At 39.3% G+C, this 19,142-nt stretch overlaps 1 protein-coding gene across 1 annotated transcript; it reads left to right on the plus strand.

Annotated features, from left to right (window-relative positions):
- The first annotated feature begins 249 nt into the window (after window positions 1–249).
- On the plus strand, window positions 250–17,983 carry LOC133111588 (synaptogyrin-3-like). Its single transcript, XM_061222058.1, has 4 exons — window positions 250–621; window positions 10,949–11,183; window positions 12,400–12,545; window positions 14,854–17,983. Exons 1-4 carry the CDS (start codon window positions 520–522, stop codon window positions 15,049–15,051), a joined length of 681 nt encoding a protein of 226 aa, XP_061078042.1. The 5' UTR covers window positions 250–519; the 3' UTR covers window positions 15,052–17,983.
- The last annotated feature ends 1,159 nt before the right edge of the window (window positions 17,984–19,142 follow it).

Raw genomic sequence — 19,142 nt, forward strand, 5'->3', positions numbered from 1 at the left:
TTATATCTGCGCATCTATTAGGCCAACTCAATGTGCTGACTGACGCGCTGTGCGGTTCGATACTGCTGCTATGTCCGTGAGCAGTATGTTGACGTAACCAGAATACATCCCACTGTCAAATTCAGTAAACAGCTCACCGCAGCCATCGATTATATGGATGTTGGTTTGCAACTATTGCGCATGGGTAATGTACTCGCTTCCTGATGTAACGCTTCGAAAAGTAGTCGTAGATACAATTCCATGCCAGGAACAGAGACTTGTCATCATGGCTATCTTCTGACCGGGTCCCAAGGGAGAATGGGAGAATGTTCATTTTTTATCCATGAAGCACTGTTAGGTTGCAATCTACCCCTGTATTCAGAGGAGTCTACGAGTAGCTCCAACGCCGCGCGCGGAATCGCTAAGCTTGTGCACGCCACTGGTAAGCAGTGGGTGTGTACATGACAGCTCCTACCTATTAGTGTAAACGCCGAGCCCGGAGCCTGTGTACCATAAGGCTGAAGTGCAGAAAGAATAAAGATGGAAGGAGCGGGGTCCTTTGGAGCTGGCAGAGCTGGAGGGGCTTTCGACCCTGTCGCCTTTGTTAAACAGCCACAGACTATCCTTAGAATATTGTCGTGGGTAAGAAATCATTTCTAACGTATTTATCTTACAGGTATTTACATTAGATTTTTTAAACGACTGCCAATTTAAAAGTCTACTGGTGGTTTTTGGAAATGTATCGTCCAACCTGTTTTCTGTCGGCTACATAGCTTACATGTTTTGTATAAATATAGGAGATTCAAAAGATACAAGTATTACCTTTTTCTTACGAAAACGACGAAACATATTTTTTAGTCGGTTCACCTCACCCGTTTAACCCTTTCCCGAACAGTAGCAATGGCTTATTGTAGGCTACATGGTGTCAAAACGTTAAGCCTAAATATTAATATTAATATATTTTTTAATAGTTGTATTGTGTTTGCCATTTCCCGTTACCCAAAGAAAGGTGTATCAGCTATCCAGGAAATGTAGTAAGCTAGTGTACACACACAAGTCATGTGTTGCTACCCCAAATACATGATTTAAGTCGCCTGTGCTGTTTCGTATTTGGCAATTGTATGTCTCTCAGCAATGAAGAACAGACGCCGAATGCTAGTTTTCATCTTCGATTAGGGTCATTCGTGGGGCATTTAATCACGAAGGCTGGGGTACTCTTATAGCTACATCGTGATCATGGTGTTAGAACTGCAAACCTTTAAAATGAAAGTTAAGATTAAATTAAGCGGATTAATAGGCCTATCAAATGCAAAAACTTAGGCTACATTTACAACACTTTCACTTCCATCATGACTGGATGCGTTCAGGAATAACATTTTAATCTTGTTGATGTTGGTAAGGTTTTTGGTCATGGGGAGCAAATTCCAACACATGTTGATTTGCGTACCTGTGTGTAGTTATCCCTTGTCTCGGATGATTAGCACCAATTGAAAACATATAATTTTGCGTGATTTATACATAGGTTATGGTGTTGATCCGTGTGACTGACCACTGAAAACAAGTCACGAATTAAATAGCCCGGTCCTGTACTGTACATTGTTACATTGCATGTGGCTTGCACAGTTTGTTCTCTATAGCCTATTGCACTTGTTGAAACAAAGGGAACCTAATACTTCCAAGTAAGGCTATTCGAAGAGCTCTTGGCTAGGATTTGAGCATTGATAATAGCTGAATCGAGTATGAGCAGACATTTTATTTATACGCAGAATTATTTTAAGACTGGATAACAAGTTTGTTATTTGTAATTTGTAATTAGGAATGGGATTGTAATGATCTCTGTAGGCTATGTTTCCGTCTGAGGCAGTTGGCTATTTGTATCCAATAAGAAATCAGTTACCACTGATCACATTATTTAGGGGTGGTTTCTAATTCTTTTAATCCAGGAAGCCTGTGTGCTTGAGTGTCTGAACTGGGCAAAAACAGTGGCCTTCAGAATGTCTTTTCATTTCCATTTTGTTTTACAAGGAGTAGGCCTCCTTTGAAACCCAAACGCTTCGCTTGTTAGAAATGATTGCTTCTTGGAGTGTGTTATCTATGACCCAAATGAAAAGAGGGAGAATACTGTCAGAATGATGAAAAAGAACAGAGCTTAATCCAAACAAATTTCTTTTTTACATTGAGGCATACAGTGCAGTCAGAGAATGCTCAGAGCCACTCTTCCTGCTTAATGGGAAGTGAAGTCATTGTGAATCAACAGGCAGGGACAGATGCCTTTCTCATACCAGATATGCCCATGGGCAACTTTACTGGCAGTAGAGCTCTTTGCTGAGCACATCTGGACCAATAGTGAATGGAGCTGCAGAGCTCATATACTGTGATGTGTATCTATTTATTCTGCACTCTGAATAAACATACACTCCTCCATGATGGGTAGGATGAGATAATATAGCACTTCTCTGTGGTTCACTTGTCTCCAGAGCGTGATATGCCTTTCAACCTGCCAGCATTATTTAGGGACTATGCAAGCCAGACGGACAGTAATGTACAGGCCAGAAACTCTACATTTCTACCCATAGCAGATTCAGTGGGAAAGACAATGATATTATCAGTTGTCAACATTTGATTAGTTAAATAATTATTGCCCTTCCTCGCTCAATCAATTTTCACAGATGATTTACCTCAATGGATAAAATAATTATATTATAGCCCTAAATAGTATTCATGGGTATTCCATATGCTCACAATATGTCAATTGCCATATATTTAAGTATGCTAACAAGACTAAGGGAATGCTGACCTGCACATAACTGAAATTCCTCACATGGGTATGAAATACTTTGTCAGATGAGTGTCAATCCAGTCACCCATGCACCCACTTAGTTAAGTTGGTGAAATCCAGTTGAGAAGCCAGTTATTAGCAGTCACAACACTATAAAACTACAGAATTGCCCATGTCCAAACACAACATATTTTATGCTTTGTTTAAATTATTATTATTATTTTTTTAAACTATTCAGCAATTCCTCACAGGTATTGGGTGGCTAAATGTGCAAACTTTTTACTGAGGCAAAGTTATTCTGTGGAAAACCTCATATATCTTCTGCATATCCCCTGTTGTCAAACATGAGCAGTTAATGTACTTTTTTATTTTGTTATTTCAAATTTTGCAAAGGAGCATTCATGTTGCAGCTTGTCTGCTACAATGCTATTTTTATTTCTGTTATGTTTGCATGGAATGGTACTGATGAGGCTGACATGAAACAGAAATATGAAGGCAGTCTTGTACTTTAAGTTACTGTAGCAAAGTTTATCAACGGTAGCTATGTCTGAGGCCACAGCGACTTTAGTTTTCTATTAATCTAAACATAAATATAGCTTTGATAAGCCTCCACTTCTTAGAAAAGGTTTTGATTGCATTCAGTCTGCTGCTCTTTAAGCACGTGGTGATGGTATTGATCTGTGGTGCTCACGCCCAGGCTTTCCGGACCACTGCTGTCAGGGATACAGTGGGACCCTTGGGATCAGATTTCTCATTCCAGTAACATGGAAACCCGGAGGTTTATTCCGCTTTTCCCTGCGAGACCCTTGCTGCACATGCTGTGAGGACAAAGCTTGAGCAAACAGGACACAGCACTAAGCAGCAGTGTCCCATCATGCAACTCAGGCTCCCTAGGAATACCTGGAGATAGCCTGACATGGACCTCCACGGAGGATTCCAGAAGTGGTAGTTCTCACTCTATTATTTATATGCTAGGGTGGCATTTACCAAATGTAAGTGAGATGCATATTGATGTGCTATGATGTCACTTCCAGTCACATGTTATGTGCAGTTAATGTAGTAAAACATGGAAAAGGATATAATTATTTATTCCAGTTCAAGACCTGTTCAACACAAGCTGTATTTTATGATTTAAGAAACTTCAGCAAATTTATTCGTAGTTTGTATTATACTATCAGTATATCCTGGGACTGCTGTCAGGTGTTGAGCATGGCTGTAGAATAAATGCACATGTTGCACTTATCTGCATCTCTAATGACCAGGTGCATGCATCATAATATTCTGTAATTAGTATATTTCTGAATGTGTAAATATAATACATATGAACTGATCCCTTCAAGTAAAATATTAGGAATACTGCCATAATCTGAATGTGAATATTAAAAAAAATATTAAAGATGTGGACAATTCTGTTGACATTCCTTCTTAAATTATAAGTTTAATCATGCCATCAAGCTTGTTCTCAAGCAAGGTGCTATCTTATAATTACATTGCTGTGTCAGAATGAATACAATATGTAATACGTACTGAAATTAGAATGTATTTAAAATGTTCTATGTCTAAAATATTCATATGTTAATAAATAAGCATGTATTTTCAAAGAGATATTGGTTTTGTGTGTGTATCATACTAGTGATATAGGCTTCAAATTTTAGCTCTAAAATGGACTTATTTCACTCCAGTCTGAGTAATATTTCAGTAAAAAGTTTCATACATCACAGTCCATTTTAAGATTGTAATTCTAATGGTCTCGCTAATATATTTTACCTTGGTAGGATCTCATTGTTGGATAACCGGATCTATGGTTGAATGTTAACTTGCGCAATTGTGCTCATCTTTTTACTTCAATGCGAACTTGTGCTGCCCTGTCATGCATTGAATGGCGTGACATATTTTAGAGTATCATTGATCTGCGCTCGCTGTCTTGCCTGCAGGAAATCATTCTGATGGTTGGATAGCTGCTGTTTCCATGGCTACGGAGAAGTCTCTTTCACGTCATTTTACGGAGTTCCACAGCTAAAAATAGCTCATTACTCATCTGATGCTTAGATAGTATCACCACCTCTCCTATAATCACTCACGGAGCACTTTATTAGGTATTTATATATAGACTTATTTCCTTATTTATTTTAATTTATTTTTCCTCAATGGCACCTCACAGGCCATTGAGATGGTTCTCTCTTTTACAAGGGAGCCCAGGCCAAGGGAGGAGCAAGCAGATAATACAACATGAAATTCAATACAATACAAAAGCAAAACACAAATTACACATTTATACAATCTCAAGTAAAACAGCTGCAGAGCTCTTATAGCTGAAGACCAATAAGAAGACTTATTGGTCTTCTGCTGCTGTAGCCTATTCAGTTTGTTTGGAGGTTTGACGTGTTTGGAGGTTTGACATGCTCAGAGATGCTCTTCTGCATACCGCTGTTGTGATGCGTGGTTATTTGTGTGACTGTCACCTTCCTGTCAACTTTGACCATTAACAACTCGTTTTTGAACTGCTGCTTACCGGATGTTTTTTGTTTTTCACACCATTCTCTGCAAACTCTAGAGACTAGTGTGCATGAAAATCTCAGGAGATCAGCAGTTTCTGAGATGCACAAATTTCCCTGCCTGCCACCAATAATCATTCCACAGTCAAAGTCACTTAGATCACATTTCTTCCCCATTCTGACATTTGGTCTAAAAAACAGCTGAACCTCTTGACCATGCTTTTATGCTGTCACACTGGTTGATTAAATATTTGCATTAACAAGCTGGTGTACAGGTCTGCCTAATAAAGTGCTCACTGAGTGTATATACACATATACAGACAGATAGATGGATAGATAGATATACTGACAGATAAAAGCAGTTATCATGAGATATACATGTTTGTACAAATCGTTGAATTGTATGAACAGTCTCACACAATTATTAGACATAGATGCCTTTCATATTAGTATTTAGCCATTTATACATTTATTGACATGGACATGACAAAGGAACAGAACACACACTCATTAAGTAAATAGGAGAGGGAATGGTATGTGGTGAAACACTTGAGTGTTGCATGTCTTCTCTCTCACTCACTGGCTATGCAAACTCACTGGCATGTGGGTGTGACATGTAACCAAGAGCAACTAAATATGGAGCAGATGCTGTACATGATGACCTTTAAGTGAATATATCCGTTATAAAGCCCTGTTGCAGCTCAATTGCACGCTTCTGAAAAATACATATGCAATTTGATGATGCTCAAATATGCAGTTCTGTGAAAGTCTTAAACACGTGTGAAGATGCTTTCAGAAATTATGAAATTAACAGTATCAAATATAGAGAAATGTACTATAAAGAGCAGTGAAAATTTAAAAATGAAATAAAAAAATCTGTTGTGACTCCTTTCGCCTTTAAAACTGCATTAATTATCATAGGTACAGGTCCTGCAGTTTTATAATGAAATCAGCTGATAGGTTGTACTAAACGTATTGGAGAACTTGCCACAATTCTACTGAAGTTTTTGGCTGTCTCATTTGCTTCTGCCTATCTAGGTAAAAAAGTTTTTATCTGATAGCCAATGCTATCCTGCAGTTCTATAAGACAATCAGCAGGGAGGTTGTTCCAAGCATGTTGGAGAACTAGCCACAGTTCTTCTGCAGACCTTGGTTGGCTCCTTGCTTCTGATCTCAGACAGCTTTGATCAAGTTTTTGTGTAAAAAGTAGTCAATTACTTCCAGTAATATGTTACTTTTAAAAATTAAATACAAAAATCTTTTGGAAAATGAATTCTTGGAAATCTCTTTTATGCTAACACACACAAAAAACCTCTGCACAGTACTATGTATATATATATATATCAATATATAAAGCATATATATGCATATTGTATATACGGTATATACAGTACTCTTCACACAGTACTGTATTTAAAATTCATCATGCCTGTAATTTTGTATTACTTTCTGAAGGTCCATTGGAAAGCACCCACCAAAACAACTAGATCAATTTAAGACTAGCGATACGCTGGCTTTCTTTGCCTTTCTTTAAAAGCCATAATATACACACGTAATCCTTTATATCATTGGCTTTATATTTCCCCACACAGTTGAACAGTGCAAACAATGCCATTATTTGTTTCTGTAATATGTGGCATTGCACTATTAAGCTGCCAATAGAAACAGTTGTTTTTACTGCGCAGAAAGCTTGCTGGTGCAGCGCTAACTCATGGTGTGACACTGGGGCTCTAAAGGCCTGTGTTCATGCCCTGGTGTAAATTAAAACATTTTCAAGTCTCCGTGCTAATAGGCTAATGTGGTTGTCACTAGGCAGCATCTGAAAGGGGAAAGCCCCTGGCCTTTCCGTGTTGCAGTCAGTGTGTAAATAATATGACCTTATTCTGCCAGTGTGCATTAGTCATCTGAACAGTGACTTAATGAATATGCACAGGTTCCAGTGAACGTCACGGAAAGGTGTAGGGGTGCACTTACAGATTCCCTAGATTTGTTAAGCCAATAAAAAATGAGAATATGCTCTTTACTCATAGGGTGGAAAGCGATGATGTGTCATGTGATGTGCCCATTTGCTTAAATGAGGTGACCAATACAAACAGAAACTACAGGTATTAATATAAAGTATTCATATAAATAATGATCATAGCCTTTGAAGTGAATAGAAAAATAATAAAGTATGTATGTATTTCTGAACAGGGTATTGGAGATCAGATCCATCCATACCTTATATTGTCAGATCATAATCATGGATAATCATAGATTTGTACCTATGCCAATGTGAGAACCCCCCAAATACACCAAAAGGTGGAAGGAAATGCGTGTAGTCTGACTAATGCTACTGGAACAGGGTTAATTTAATTTTGTTCTTGTTCATCTGACTCCAAAAGATAAGTTCAACTGCTCCTCTGTTCTAACAGTTCAACAAAAGGGACTGCAAATGTCCGCCACTAGTGCAGCTCTATACAATCGGCACTGGTGTATAGGCGAGTGACTAAGGGGTGCAGGTATCCTAGGTTGTCTATGACTGTTAGGACTCTAAACTGCTAAGTGCGCAGTGGTGCGAGTCAAGAGAATGCAGGTTCAAATTAATACAATTTATTAAACAATGTGCATTGCAGAAATAGAATGAGTGAGTCTCCTCGAACCATTCCACGTTTCCCTCTATATACCGTTTACAGGAAAAACAACAAATCATCAAATAAAGAGTCACAAGACGGCAGTAACAACAATGGCTCTGCTGGTCTTATCTCGGTATGTCTAACAAATCTGGTTAACCTTTGTAGCACAGCTGGATGCTGACTCACAGGTAACTTGCATTACCTGTGGTTTATTCCTACAAGATCTTTATTCAGCAACCAGTGTACCACACCATCAATGATACCAAACTATTTCCCACAACACGAGCTATCTAAAGACACTAAACACTGCATGTGGAAAACCCATGATCTATACAGTACTATTTCACCTCAACAGTTCTGGGAGCATTCCACTGAGGTGGCAGAATTGCGCCGAGAATTGCGCCGATTACTTTGTGTATCGGTATTTTTAGTTGGCTAGGTAAGCAGTGTTTGGATAGTTAAGTTTGATCACTTTTGCTTTGTTGTTTGTTTGTTTGTTAATCTGTTTGTTAAAAAAAATAAAATTAAAATAAATTAAAATAGGCCCTGGTCCTTATCTTTGTTGTACAGGTAGCAGTTGAAATTGTACTTCCCTCTAGGGTCTTTCAGCGCACTTATCCCTGGTTATGGGTATGCACTTTGTTGTACGTTGCTCTGGATAAGAGCGTCTGCCAAATGCCATTAATGTAATGTAATGTAACAATGATGGGAGCAATAGTCGAGTTGTTATTGACGAGTAGTCTTTTCATCAAGCCTTGCTAACCCTGTGTCAACATGGTCAACACAATCTGTTTCCTTTTGGGGGTCTGCAGATTTTTACTTTTTAAATGCCGTACACCAATTATTAAAGTTACATGCTATTTTGATTGGGATCTTTATGTGCTACTCAGTTCTAATGTGTGGAATAAATTCATCGTTTCAAATAAGGAAAATGTACTGTGTGGTTAAATCCATTGCTTAGGGCTATTTACAAATGCAACCTATATAGGACAAGCACCAGTACATCAGAGTGCTCCCCAAGCGCCGGCTGATGGCTAAATGGCCGGGTACTCTATAAAACATAATTCTAGCTTTAAATATATATAATGGTACCTGTAATTATAAAATCAGTAGCCTGATAATATTGTCTGCTGCCAACTGCATTGTCAAACGCGCTAGCTTCATGTATGTTAATGTATGTGCTCTCTTGGGAGAGAGGAAAGCGCCTACTGGTGCTCTCTGCGCTGACAGCTCATTTTCTCTGCGAACACGCTGTAACTTAGTCTCCTAATCAGCTGTGAGTATGTTTTATTTTCTGCAGGCCATTTCACATATTAGTTAGCTAGTTAACACATTAAGTTCTACCAGCGTTTTCCCAGTTAGCAAACTACCCTCAACAGTAAAATAGTTGTAACGTTAGAACAATAAAGTAAACCGCATTATAGGCTACACAATCCCTAAGATTCGTTAGTAGGCCTACTATCCTATATCGTGATCCATTTCATAGCCTGTTGGCTAGCTAACTTTACAGTTGGCTACTCTGACACATTCTTGAACAGTTTGCTGACTTTGGGTAATGTGATCTTAATTAACATTTATATTAATAAGAATATAGCCTACCGTTTGCAACAAAACGTCAATTTCACAATTTCCCACACAGGCTTACAGTGGGCAGCAACTTCCTAAAAAGGAAGGCAGATCCCGGAACCGGACAGCAGACAATAACGGGCTTTGCAAAGAACAATTACAGATAACTTACCTACCGTTAAGTGTAAGATATTAAGAATTCAATTAATGAACTCTTAAGATCCAATTTTCTGCACTCAGAAATCTGTCGATAACATATGAGACTTCAGGGGCTGAGCATTAGTCATACCGTTAGTGATTCCATATTTGTCTAGCATAGACAGGTGCAGTTAGGCAATTGTAAAATAGAGGAGTTAACATCTTACCAATGTTACCAATGTAAGAAATTACAAACTGAATTGCTTGACGAAAGTAAAAGCAAAGGCGATCAACGTTGTAAAGGCACTTCGCTTTTTAGGCTATAACAAGCAAACAAGATAAACCACTGTATCCACTGTTTGACCAATAGGGTATTTTATTATTAAGAAAGACCTGAGTGATTCCATTTGTGTCCTAAATTAATGTGAAGAATATGAATGATGAAATATTATATTGGAATGGTTTTTGGTTTTGGAGAGGGGGATCAGTCAGCCTCCACACCAGAGCCAGTCAGGCCCCAGTCCGCCCCAATACCAGCCTCACAGAGAGCCTCCATGCAGTGCAGAGATAGAGGCGGAAGAAGCCCATGCCCTAAAAAGAAGCTCCAAGAGAGAAGCTTAGCAGAACATTGGTGTCTCTTGACATGGACTGGGAAGAGTGCAGGGGCTTTGATTTTGATTTTGACATTGGTAGGGATACAAATTGGGGAGGTTCGCAGGGGATGTAACCCCCACTGGAAACTGAGGCGTTTTGCATTTATGATAGACTTCTGGGATTAATTATTGTGACTGGTGGGATTAATTATTGTGACTAATACAAAATCGAACGACTAATTTCTACTCAAGATGCAGTAGTGTCATGTTCAAGTTTATTCTCCTTCGCTTGTTGCTGGCGACTACAAATACACCTTTACCGGTCTCTCAATGCTTAAGAATAAATCAATTTAAACATATTAAAATGCTTGCACCAGAAGCCTCCAAATTGCATCAGAAAAAAAGGCCAGGGGACATCATCTGAACCCCCCTGGTCGGCTACTTTTTCTCTTTGGCCTACTACTTACATTTTTGGGGAACACTCTGGTACATATTCTTGTCAGCATCATTATGGCTTCTGCTCAAAGGCTAATTCCAGTGTATGTACTTCATTTTCCTTGCTTTCTTTAATATCTTTGTAACCACTTCAGTGAAAAGCATCTTTGATAGGCATTCTACACTATACGCCACCAACTGTATTGTCTATGTAAAGGGGCTGACAGTACATAGAACTCAATACTACAGTTTACAATGCAGACTTATCAGCCTTCTGTTAGGCGTCCTGTAAACCTTCAGACAATGTGTCCACCATGCTTACTCCCACATTCTTCTCTTTCATTGCAGATCTTCTCCATGGTGGTGTTCGGCTCCATAGTCAATGAAGGCTACATTAACAGTGGGAGTGAAAGACTACACTGCATTTTCAACAAGAACAACGATGCCTGCAACTATGGGATTACCATTGGAGTCATTGCATTTCTCGCTACCGTATTGTTCTTTGCCTTGGACATTTACTTCCCACAGATAAGCAGCGTTAAAGACAGGAAGAAGGCTGTCCTGTTGGAGATGGGCTTTTCAGGTAACAGTAATAGCCGTTTGCTCTGTACTGTGAGCCTGTGGAAATTATGCAGGGGCCACTTCAATTCCACTAATGAACAAAGACAGGATTTTGTACATTGACTCTTCAGATGCACCCTGTCATGTTATTCCAGGATAAAAAGAGCAATCATGACTTTAGAAAGGCTTTGTTTTCAAAGACTGGGCACATTATAGGCATTGCGTCTCTGCATAGGCAACACCATTATCATCGATCAGAACACCTTGAGGCATGCAGCTGGGAACCAAAAGGGAGCAGAAATCAATGTGTACATTTTAAATTAACCTCACCAAAGACACAGGTTCTACATCAAGTAGAGCACCAGCCAGAATCTAATGTTTTACGGGACACCACTATCCAGGTGACTCATGGGTACAATGATGGTGTTCTCACAATGACGGTGTTTCTCTGAAAATTACATTTCAGCATTCTGGCAAGTCAAGTGGCCTACTCAGTATGGCACACTGCCGCTCCATTAGAGTGAGCTGTTTCACTATCTCCCATGACCACCAATGTCCAGTGTCCTATCAGTGCTCAGTGGGTACTGCAGAAACCCTCACCATTGTGTTTCCAGGAAGCAGCACTCCATTAGGACTGACTCATTTACAATGTGGGTGTGAAGAGCAGGCACAGAACTTTCATTAAAGGCTTTAACTGGAATTGTCTTTTTCCGTAGCAGTACTGGAAGGCAAATACAGAATGATTGTTCTTACCTGTGCATGCAAACAAATGTTCAGCTTCAGAGATTATTTAATGCACTCAATACTCAGTCCAATAGTACAGCTTTTACTTACTGTGCCCAGGGGATGGATACATTATTATTTTCAATTATATATAAACATAGAAGATGGAAGTGTAAGTAATTTTTGGTGATTCTGGAAGGTCTATTTCCATCACTTCACTTAGCAAAGTTAACGTTGCTTCCGCCTAGAGCATTCATCCTGGAGATATTGTCTAATATTTTTCTACTGTTTCAGAGGGATGATGTTGGTATTCATCTTATCATCTAACTACTGTATGAGTAAGATAAATAGAAGGAAACTATCAGACTATTCCTTTATAAGCTAAAAAAGCAAATGGAAGAACTGAGTTTACACATGAAATGCATTACACTCAAATAGTGATCATCAAAGCAGTGGGTAGGAGTTCTCTAGGGCTTTTTCTACCTGCTGTGAGAGGGTCTTCCTTTCCATTACAGGTTTCTGGACATTCCTGTGGTTTGTTGGATTCTGCTTCCTGGCCAATCAGTGGCAGCGCACCTCCCCCAGAGAGCTGCCCCTGAATCAGGGTGCAGACGCTGCCAGGGCCGCTATAGCGTTCTCATTTTTCTCCATCATCACCTGGGTGAGTGGCTGCCCCACCTGTTCCACTTGTGAAGCCAGCTTATGGAGACCATAAGAGCAGCATATGGACCCCATTGGGTTTCCTTTCATAAACATTCCTCATTGACAGAAAACTAAACACCTTACTTGTGAATGTGGTCCGGTGTGAAGGTAAAAGCAGGTTGAGGTAAATAGGTGATTTACTTGCTGTGACGCTGTCCAGATGCTGGGATTACCCATGATGACCACATTTGGTTCCCACCTTATCAGACCTAGCAGGCCTGGGGCACAGCTTGTATTTACAGGGGTCTAAACAACTTTGTGTATGTTCCACAGTGGTGAGCCGACCCATTGATCAAAGTGCAGACAGAGCTGCCATCAGGCTCAGGAAGTCCTGATGCCCTAGCATGTCTGAGCTACAGTCATTGTCACAGTGTAATAAAGAACCAGACAGCTGGAGATGATTTATTCAGTTGAGGGGTCTAGTGCCTGCCCATTGCAATCCTGTGGGTTACCATCATGGGTGTTAATGTGATGGAGTCATATCATGAACCTGCCTGTTAGTAAACTTGGTCATAGTTAGCCAGGCTGCACTTACTAACATGGAGTGTTTTCTGTTGACTTCTGGCATTGTTGTTTTAATGGCAGCTGTCTGTTTTGTATTTCAGGGGTATCTCTGCCTCTTAACCTTAGGCAGATTTAGAAACATTGCCTTTGTGGAGGACACACAGAGGCTGATCTCTAAACAACCACCCACTTCCTCTGTGGTGTAGCCAGCACTAATTATGCGAATAGGAAATCTTATAGACTCTTCCCCACAACTAACTGCCAACCTAATGCCTCTGTAATGCAATGACTGCAAATTATTATCACAGATTTTTAACCAAATTGAGTCAAAAGTAACAACCATCATTCCACGTCTCGTATTCTTTTTGGTGCAGTCAAAACTGAAGTTCAAATCTTCTCCACTGCAGAATTTGTATATCATATAAGCTTAATGTTCTGCCCTGTAAAAGTGACACTTGCACTGCATGAGCAAGAACCACTGTCTTGGATCAAAACCAACCTGTGGCAGTGCCGACTGTAGCTGGCAGTCTCGCAGGGCTTGACTCAAGGGATATGCGGGGGAGATTTTGTCAGCGAGGATCTCAGTGTTAATTGCTTTAGCTACTCCTGTGGGCCATCTGAGCACCTGTGGCTTGCTCTCTGAACACACATATGATTGGGTCTCCTCTGCCCCTGCTCCTCACATGTGCAGCTTGTGGCTATTGTGTGAGAAGAAGCAGCTGGCTAAAACCATGTGTTTCATCTTCTCTCTCCCAAGCCTGCAGAAAATTAGCACGCTTGTACAAAGCTTGCAAATTGGACATTCCAAATTTGTGCTGGGCTGGAGATGCTAAAATTTTTAAATGGAATGGAGAGTAATGTAATGGCATATAGTTTCTTGTAGATATTCTCCCTAAATCACCTATTTAACTGCTTCCATGTAACAGTTCTCAAGGTAAAAGACCTCATTCCAGGAGGTAGACTATGCCCTGGTTAAAAATAACCTTGGATGACGTGTCAGCTGAGTCTGTGTACATCTTTACTCATTTTTCACATTGTATGACACTCAGCTGACATTCAAGACACATCCTTCAACAGCTTTTTGGTACTGTGATGCAATGGATTATTCTGCAGAACACAGTGATACATTTTATGTACAGATTGTCCCTGTTACAGTGCTTCAAAATGTATTTGATGTGTACTTTCACTACTCTAGAATTAACTGGGTATCTGGGACTGCATGCTGTACAATGTACAAAACTGACACTACTAATTTTCACTTTCTGGAATTATTCACCAAAAAATATTATATTTAAACTGAAGATAATTTAGCTTGTCAGCTGCCTGACCTGTTGTTGATCAGCTGACTTTCATGTGTGCTCTTTCTGTCAAGGGGCTCTGTCACTTGTCTAATGGAGTAGTGGCTGAAAGTCCCATATTTAAGACCTGATCCCTAAATTTTCCATCTGCTCTTTGCAGTGAAGAACCGGAAAGTGACCAGAGAAACCTTACTAAACCCATTTACCACTGCTTAACAGCTGGTGGTAAAATGCATTCACCAACATTAAGATCTATCAAAAAGCACATTGCCCCTACACTCCCTTCACAAGAACAGCATATCATAGGGATACAGATGTATGCACTGGGCACAATTCAATTCAGGCTAGGTAATTACTGCCCACATACGCATGGGCAGGCTAGCATGACTCAACATCTCTGACTAATCAGTCAGCTCTAGTCTGACGCACATCGCTGACAGCACTAACACATTAATCCTGTCGAAGGCTGCGCTGACTGTGAGGGCTGTGCAGAAGTACCTGCTGGGCACAGACATGACCCTTTTCACCACGGACCACCTCGACGGAAACCCCACCATCCAGCCCTATCCCACCGGCACGGAGACCACCGAAACCTACCAGAGCCCACCTTTCACCGAGAACCTCCAGACCAGCCCCAAGGGCTACCAGGTGCCAACTTACTAGATTGGTGCTGATTGAGCAAGTGTGTCGTTATCAGAAAAGAAAACAAAAAAGAGAATAATGCATCTGATCTATGTGCGGTACAGTGCTGTTTCACTGGCTGGATGTCTACAGTTGACCCCATGAAGTCAGTTTCTTTATGTAGCTTCCGACTGACCTCGGACAGCGTACTAGTGTTCATAGGTAGTTGTGCTGTGACCTTCTGTACAGGAGCAGTCTGTTGGTTCTACTTTCATGTATGTCCTGATAGGTGGGTAGCTAGGGAGGCCCTAGCTATGTCTTAAGTAGTGGTAAAACACAATCAAACGTGTTTCTGCTATAGAAACAGTGAGTGGTCAGATATGGTTCCATATACATTTATGTTTTCCTGAGGCTCCTCCCTGTGTTATTTCTGTCAGACTTTCCTCCTTTTCCTTTGGTTTATACAGGGAATTGGAGCATCATGTGTTCATATTTAATATCATATGTTCAGTTTGATTTAATTCCATTCAAGTGCATTGATAGTGTCCCTGATAGTGAGCTTCATTTGAAAAGAGAAAAGAAGAGTAAAAAGTAATCAAGCAATTACTTTACAGTATTACATTTATTAAAACACTGAGAAATAAAAATGTATTTTTGTTATTTCAAGGGGCCAAACAAAAACATTGCATTGTTTGCATTGGGAATGGATTATATTACAAGTTCCAGTATTAAAAATGAATACTGTGCCATAAATTACGGATAATGATTTGAAAGTACTTGATTCCTTTATGCTGTAAATTCAAACACTTGCAAATGAAAAAATGCAAATGAACCATAAAACAGCTAAAAGATCAACAGAAAGTTACTATATAATGAGTGTTCTAATTAAATATCTTTTCTTATTATAAGCTGTCAAACTTTGTATTGCAGTCATTTTTGTCAAGCCAAGTGTTGTCTTCGGGTACATTTTGAACTTGTCTTCAGTAAGAGCACTGCGTAAAAATGTAATGCAGCTTAAAGATGCCCCATTGTAGATAGCTCTGTTCAGTGTTTTAATGATGATTCATATACTCCTTGTGATACAAGCCAATGGCCTGTCTGGTTTGTAAAAGTTTATGTATTACTGTAGGTATTCTAGGTCTGTATAAAAGAAAAAAGATTATCAAGAGCAAGTGGTACCCCTTTCTACTGTAAGTAGACGTAGGATCTTGGTAGAATGCAGTATATTAAAGGTTGTCACATTCAATGGTGTTACAAAGTGAAAACTTTACCTGTGTGAGTGTAAGCACACAATGCCTACATTGTATTGCATACCACTTTTTAACCAATGGTACTCTTTAGAGATCCTCCCGATCTTCAGGATCATCAGCCTTGGAAACCCTCAAGGGAAAAATCCATGGCAGTGGTCCCAACCTTCTGCATCAAATATAAGATTAGAAGCAGCATACTGCACTGATTGCATCCGATATTGAAATTGAAAGCTAATTAGTTATGAACAGTACTGTACATGACTAATAACACTTTTTAAAATATCACATTTGTTTTTACTTTTCTGGTAGCATTTAATCTCAAACTGGTGATATATGTACATTCCATGGAAACACCTAGCAATATCATTAACTCGTCATATTTCAGTTTGTCATTTTATACTGTAAATCATAAATTCAAGTATTGTTTTATGCCTCAAAATGATGTCAAAATAAGATTATTTTATATTTGGTCCTTGTGAATGTATCATGGTTCCAAAGCTACTGTTTGTATTATCAAATCAAAGCTATACACTTTAAGATATGTCATGGTCTTTAACTATCTCTTTATTTAATTTTTTTATTACAACTGTATATCTGACCTTGCAAGCTGCTGGTTGGGTACCACTGGTTAAATGTAAATGTGATTGATGAATAATGGATCGCAGTGTGTAATAACTTTCATTCGAACAGAACAGAAAACAATGCAATGGAAAAATAAACAGAAAATTGAGAATAACAATGGAAATTGAGAAGTATTGTGACATTACAATATACTGTATGCTCAGTTAGACTCAGTTATAACTGATTTTGCAATCCAAAGGACTGTTTGTCCAAAGCAGGTGGGGTGCTGCTTTTGTACACCTGTGTGTGTCCTCTGCCTTGTTTCAGAAAATGTCTTAAATGTAACTTGCTGTATACATGAAAATGGAAGATAATGAGATAAAATAATCATGGATAAAATGTGGACCTCCCAAGCAATGAATCCAGCTAAAGCTCATCTTTGATTCATTTTTTTAATCAAATCATCACCGTGCTGTGGAGCAGTGCACAATTGGCTAAAGAGCAACACAGGGTTTTCCTAACCTTTTCCCACAATAGTAGCTCTTCAGGTACCTCGAGTCTGCCTGTGTCATCTGCACAGGAGTGCTGTATCTGTGCATATGATTGACCGCAGTGAAAAGGCGTTGGCTGGCAGTAAGTTCTTTCAACCTACTGCCGCAATGCTTGGCAAGGCCCAAAACTGCTGTATTATTAAAAAGCTAACTGTATTCCAGAAGTTCTAGGTGCCAATGTGAGTAAAACCTACTTTAAAAGAGTTTATTCTTTATACAGTATGATTTGTATTTGAGTGTGGGGAAATGAGCAAGATGTTCTTTTTGTTCTTCAGATAAAATATAAATCAGTTAACCTATGACTGAATTTAGCTTTAGCAAATTAAATTAATGATTACAAAAATAAAACACTAATGTGAAATGTCTGAGCTGTGAACTTTTTCACTACCTTATAACTTTTGAGATAATCCTTGATTGGCAGGGAGTGACAGTTCCTCTTAACAGTTCATAGTGTAATCTGTGGTAGCACATCCCTAATGTATCTGTACGCTGTGAAATAGGGTAATGTACACAGTGATATTGATTGTAATTCAGTATATCTTAATGGACTCTGTTGTCTTGTGTTTCCTGTACTGATAATGCACTCTCATTAAAATACTTGGACCAATTTTACAGCATGGGTTATTTGAATTTTTCCATGAAGTTTAACGGCCAATTTTTTTCTGTAAAAGGTAGAGCTAGTCAGCACCACCCCGTGTCACATTTGTTTGGATTGCACTTATCTTTCTTTAATGCTATGAAAATAAAACAAACACGTTTTTAAGCACTGATGCATTTCAGTGATGTAAGACTATTTGAATAAGACTAAAAAATTGTCAGTAATTATGTAGCATTACAATATGCATGCCTATTTCAAGATCTGTGGCAGTTGTACAATGATCAGACTTATGACCATATCAATAATTTTTTTTAAATAAAATATTATACATATAAATAAATACGTTTTAGACCAGTAAAAGTCATTGACAGTTTGTTGAGAGACAGAGAAACATCATGGCTGACACACATCTATAATAGTTACAATAATTTGTTATTTAGCTGACACTTTTATCCAAGGCAACTTACGCTTGATGGTTGATTAGACTATGCAGGGGACAATCCCCCTGGAGCCATGCAGGGTTGAGTCCTTGCTCAAGGGCCCGACAGCTGTGCAGATATTATTGTGGCTACACCGGGGCTTGAACCACCAACCTCCCAGTCATGCACCTTAGCCACTACTTAGATGAAAACCTGCGTGAGACACAGAAATGGCTGACACACAGATTCAGCTGTAAATATCTGTGAGACACAGAAACATCATGTCTGCCATGCCATCAGCAACATCATCAATGAACACAAGTGAGCCCGTTCCAGTGGCAGGCATACAGGCCTACCTCCACCATGTTTGAAAGATGAGGTGGTATAGGTTGAATCTTTAACTTGGCCATTCTATGTTTGAGGTTTACATCTTGAGGTGAACCCTCTGAAGTTATGCTGGTGTAGTTTGCTCTTGATGGTTGCCTTTGACACAGCTACGTGTACATCCTGGAGAGTGTTTTTGATCTGTTCAAGTTACAATGGGGTTTTTCTTCACCATTTAAAGGATTCTTCTGTCATCCACTAAACTGGTCTTCCTTGGTCTACCAGGTAATTTACCAATGCGCACCAATGCATTCTTGCTTCTTAACAATGTTAATGTAGCTTTTGGTCCCATAGGGGACCTACAGTGGCATCAGACAGGATTCAGACCCCTTCACTTTTGGCACACTTTATTGTGTTGTAGATTACATTT

This window comes from Conger conger, chromosome 2 (assembly GCF_963514075.1).
Source record: "Conger conger chromosome 2, fConCon1.1, whole genome shotgun sequence".
NCBI classification, from domain to species: Eukaryota; Metazoa; Chordata; class Actinopteri; order Anguilliformes; family Congridae; genus Conger; species Conger conger.

Coding starts and splice junctions, on each gene's coding strand:
- LOC133111588 (XM_061222058.1), top strand. CDS start 520: ATGGAAGGAGCGGGGTCCTTTGGAGCTGGCAGAGCTGGAGGGGCTTTC. Junction 11,184..12,399: donor GTTGGAGATGGGCTTTTCAG/GTAACAGTAATA, acceptor TTTCCATTACAG/GTTTCTGGACATTCCTGTGG. Junction 12,546..14,853: donor TTTTCTCCATCATCACCTGG/GTGAGTGGCTGC, acceptor ATCCTGTCGAAG/GCTGCGCTGACTGTGAGGGC.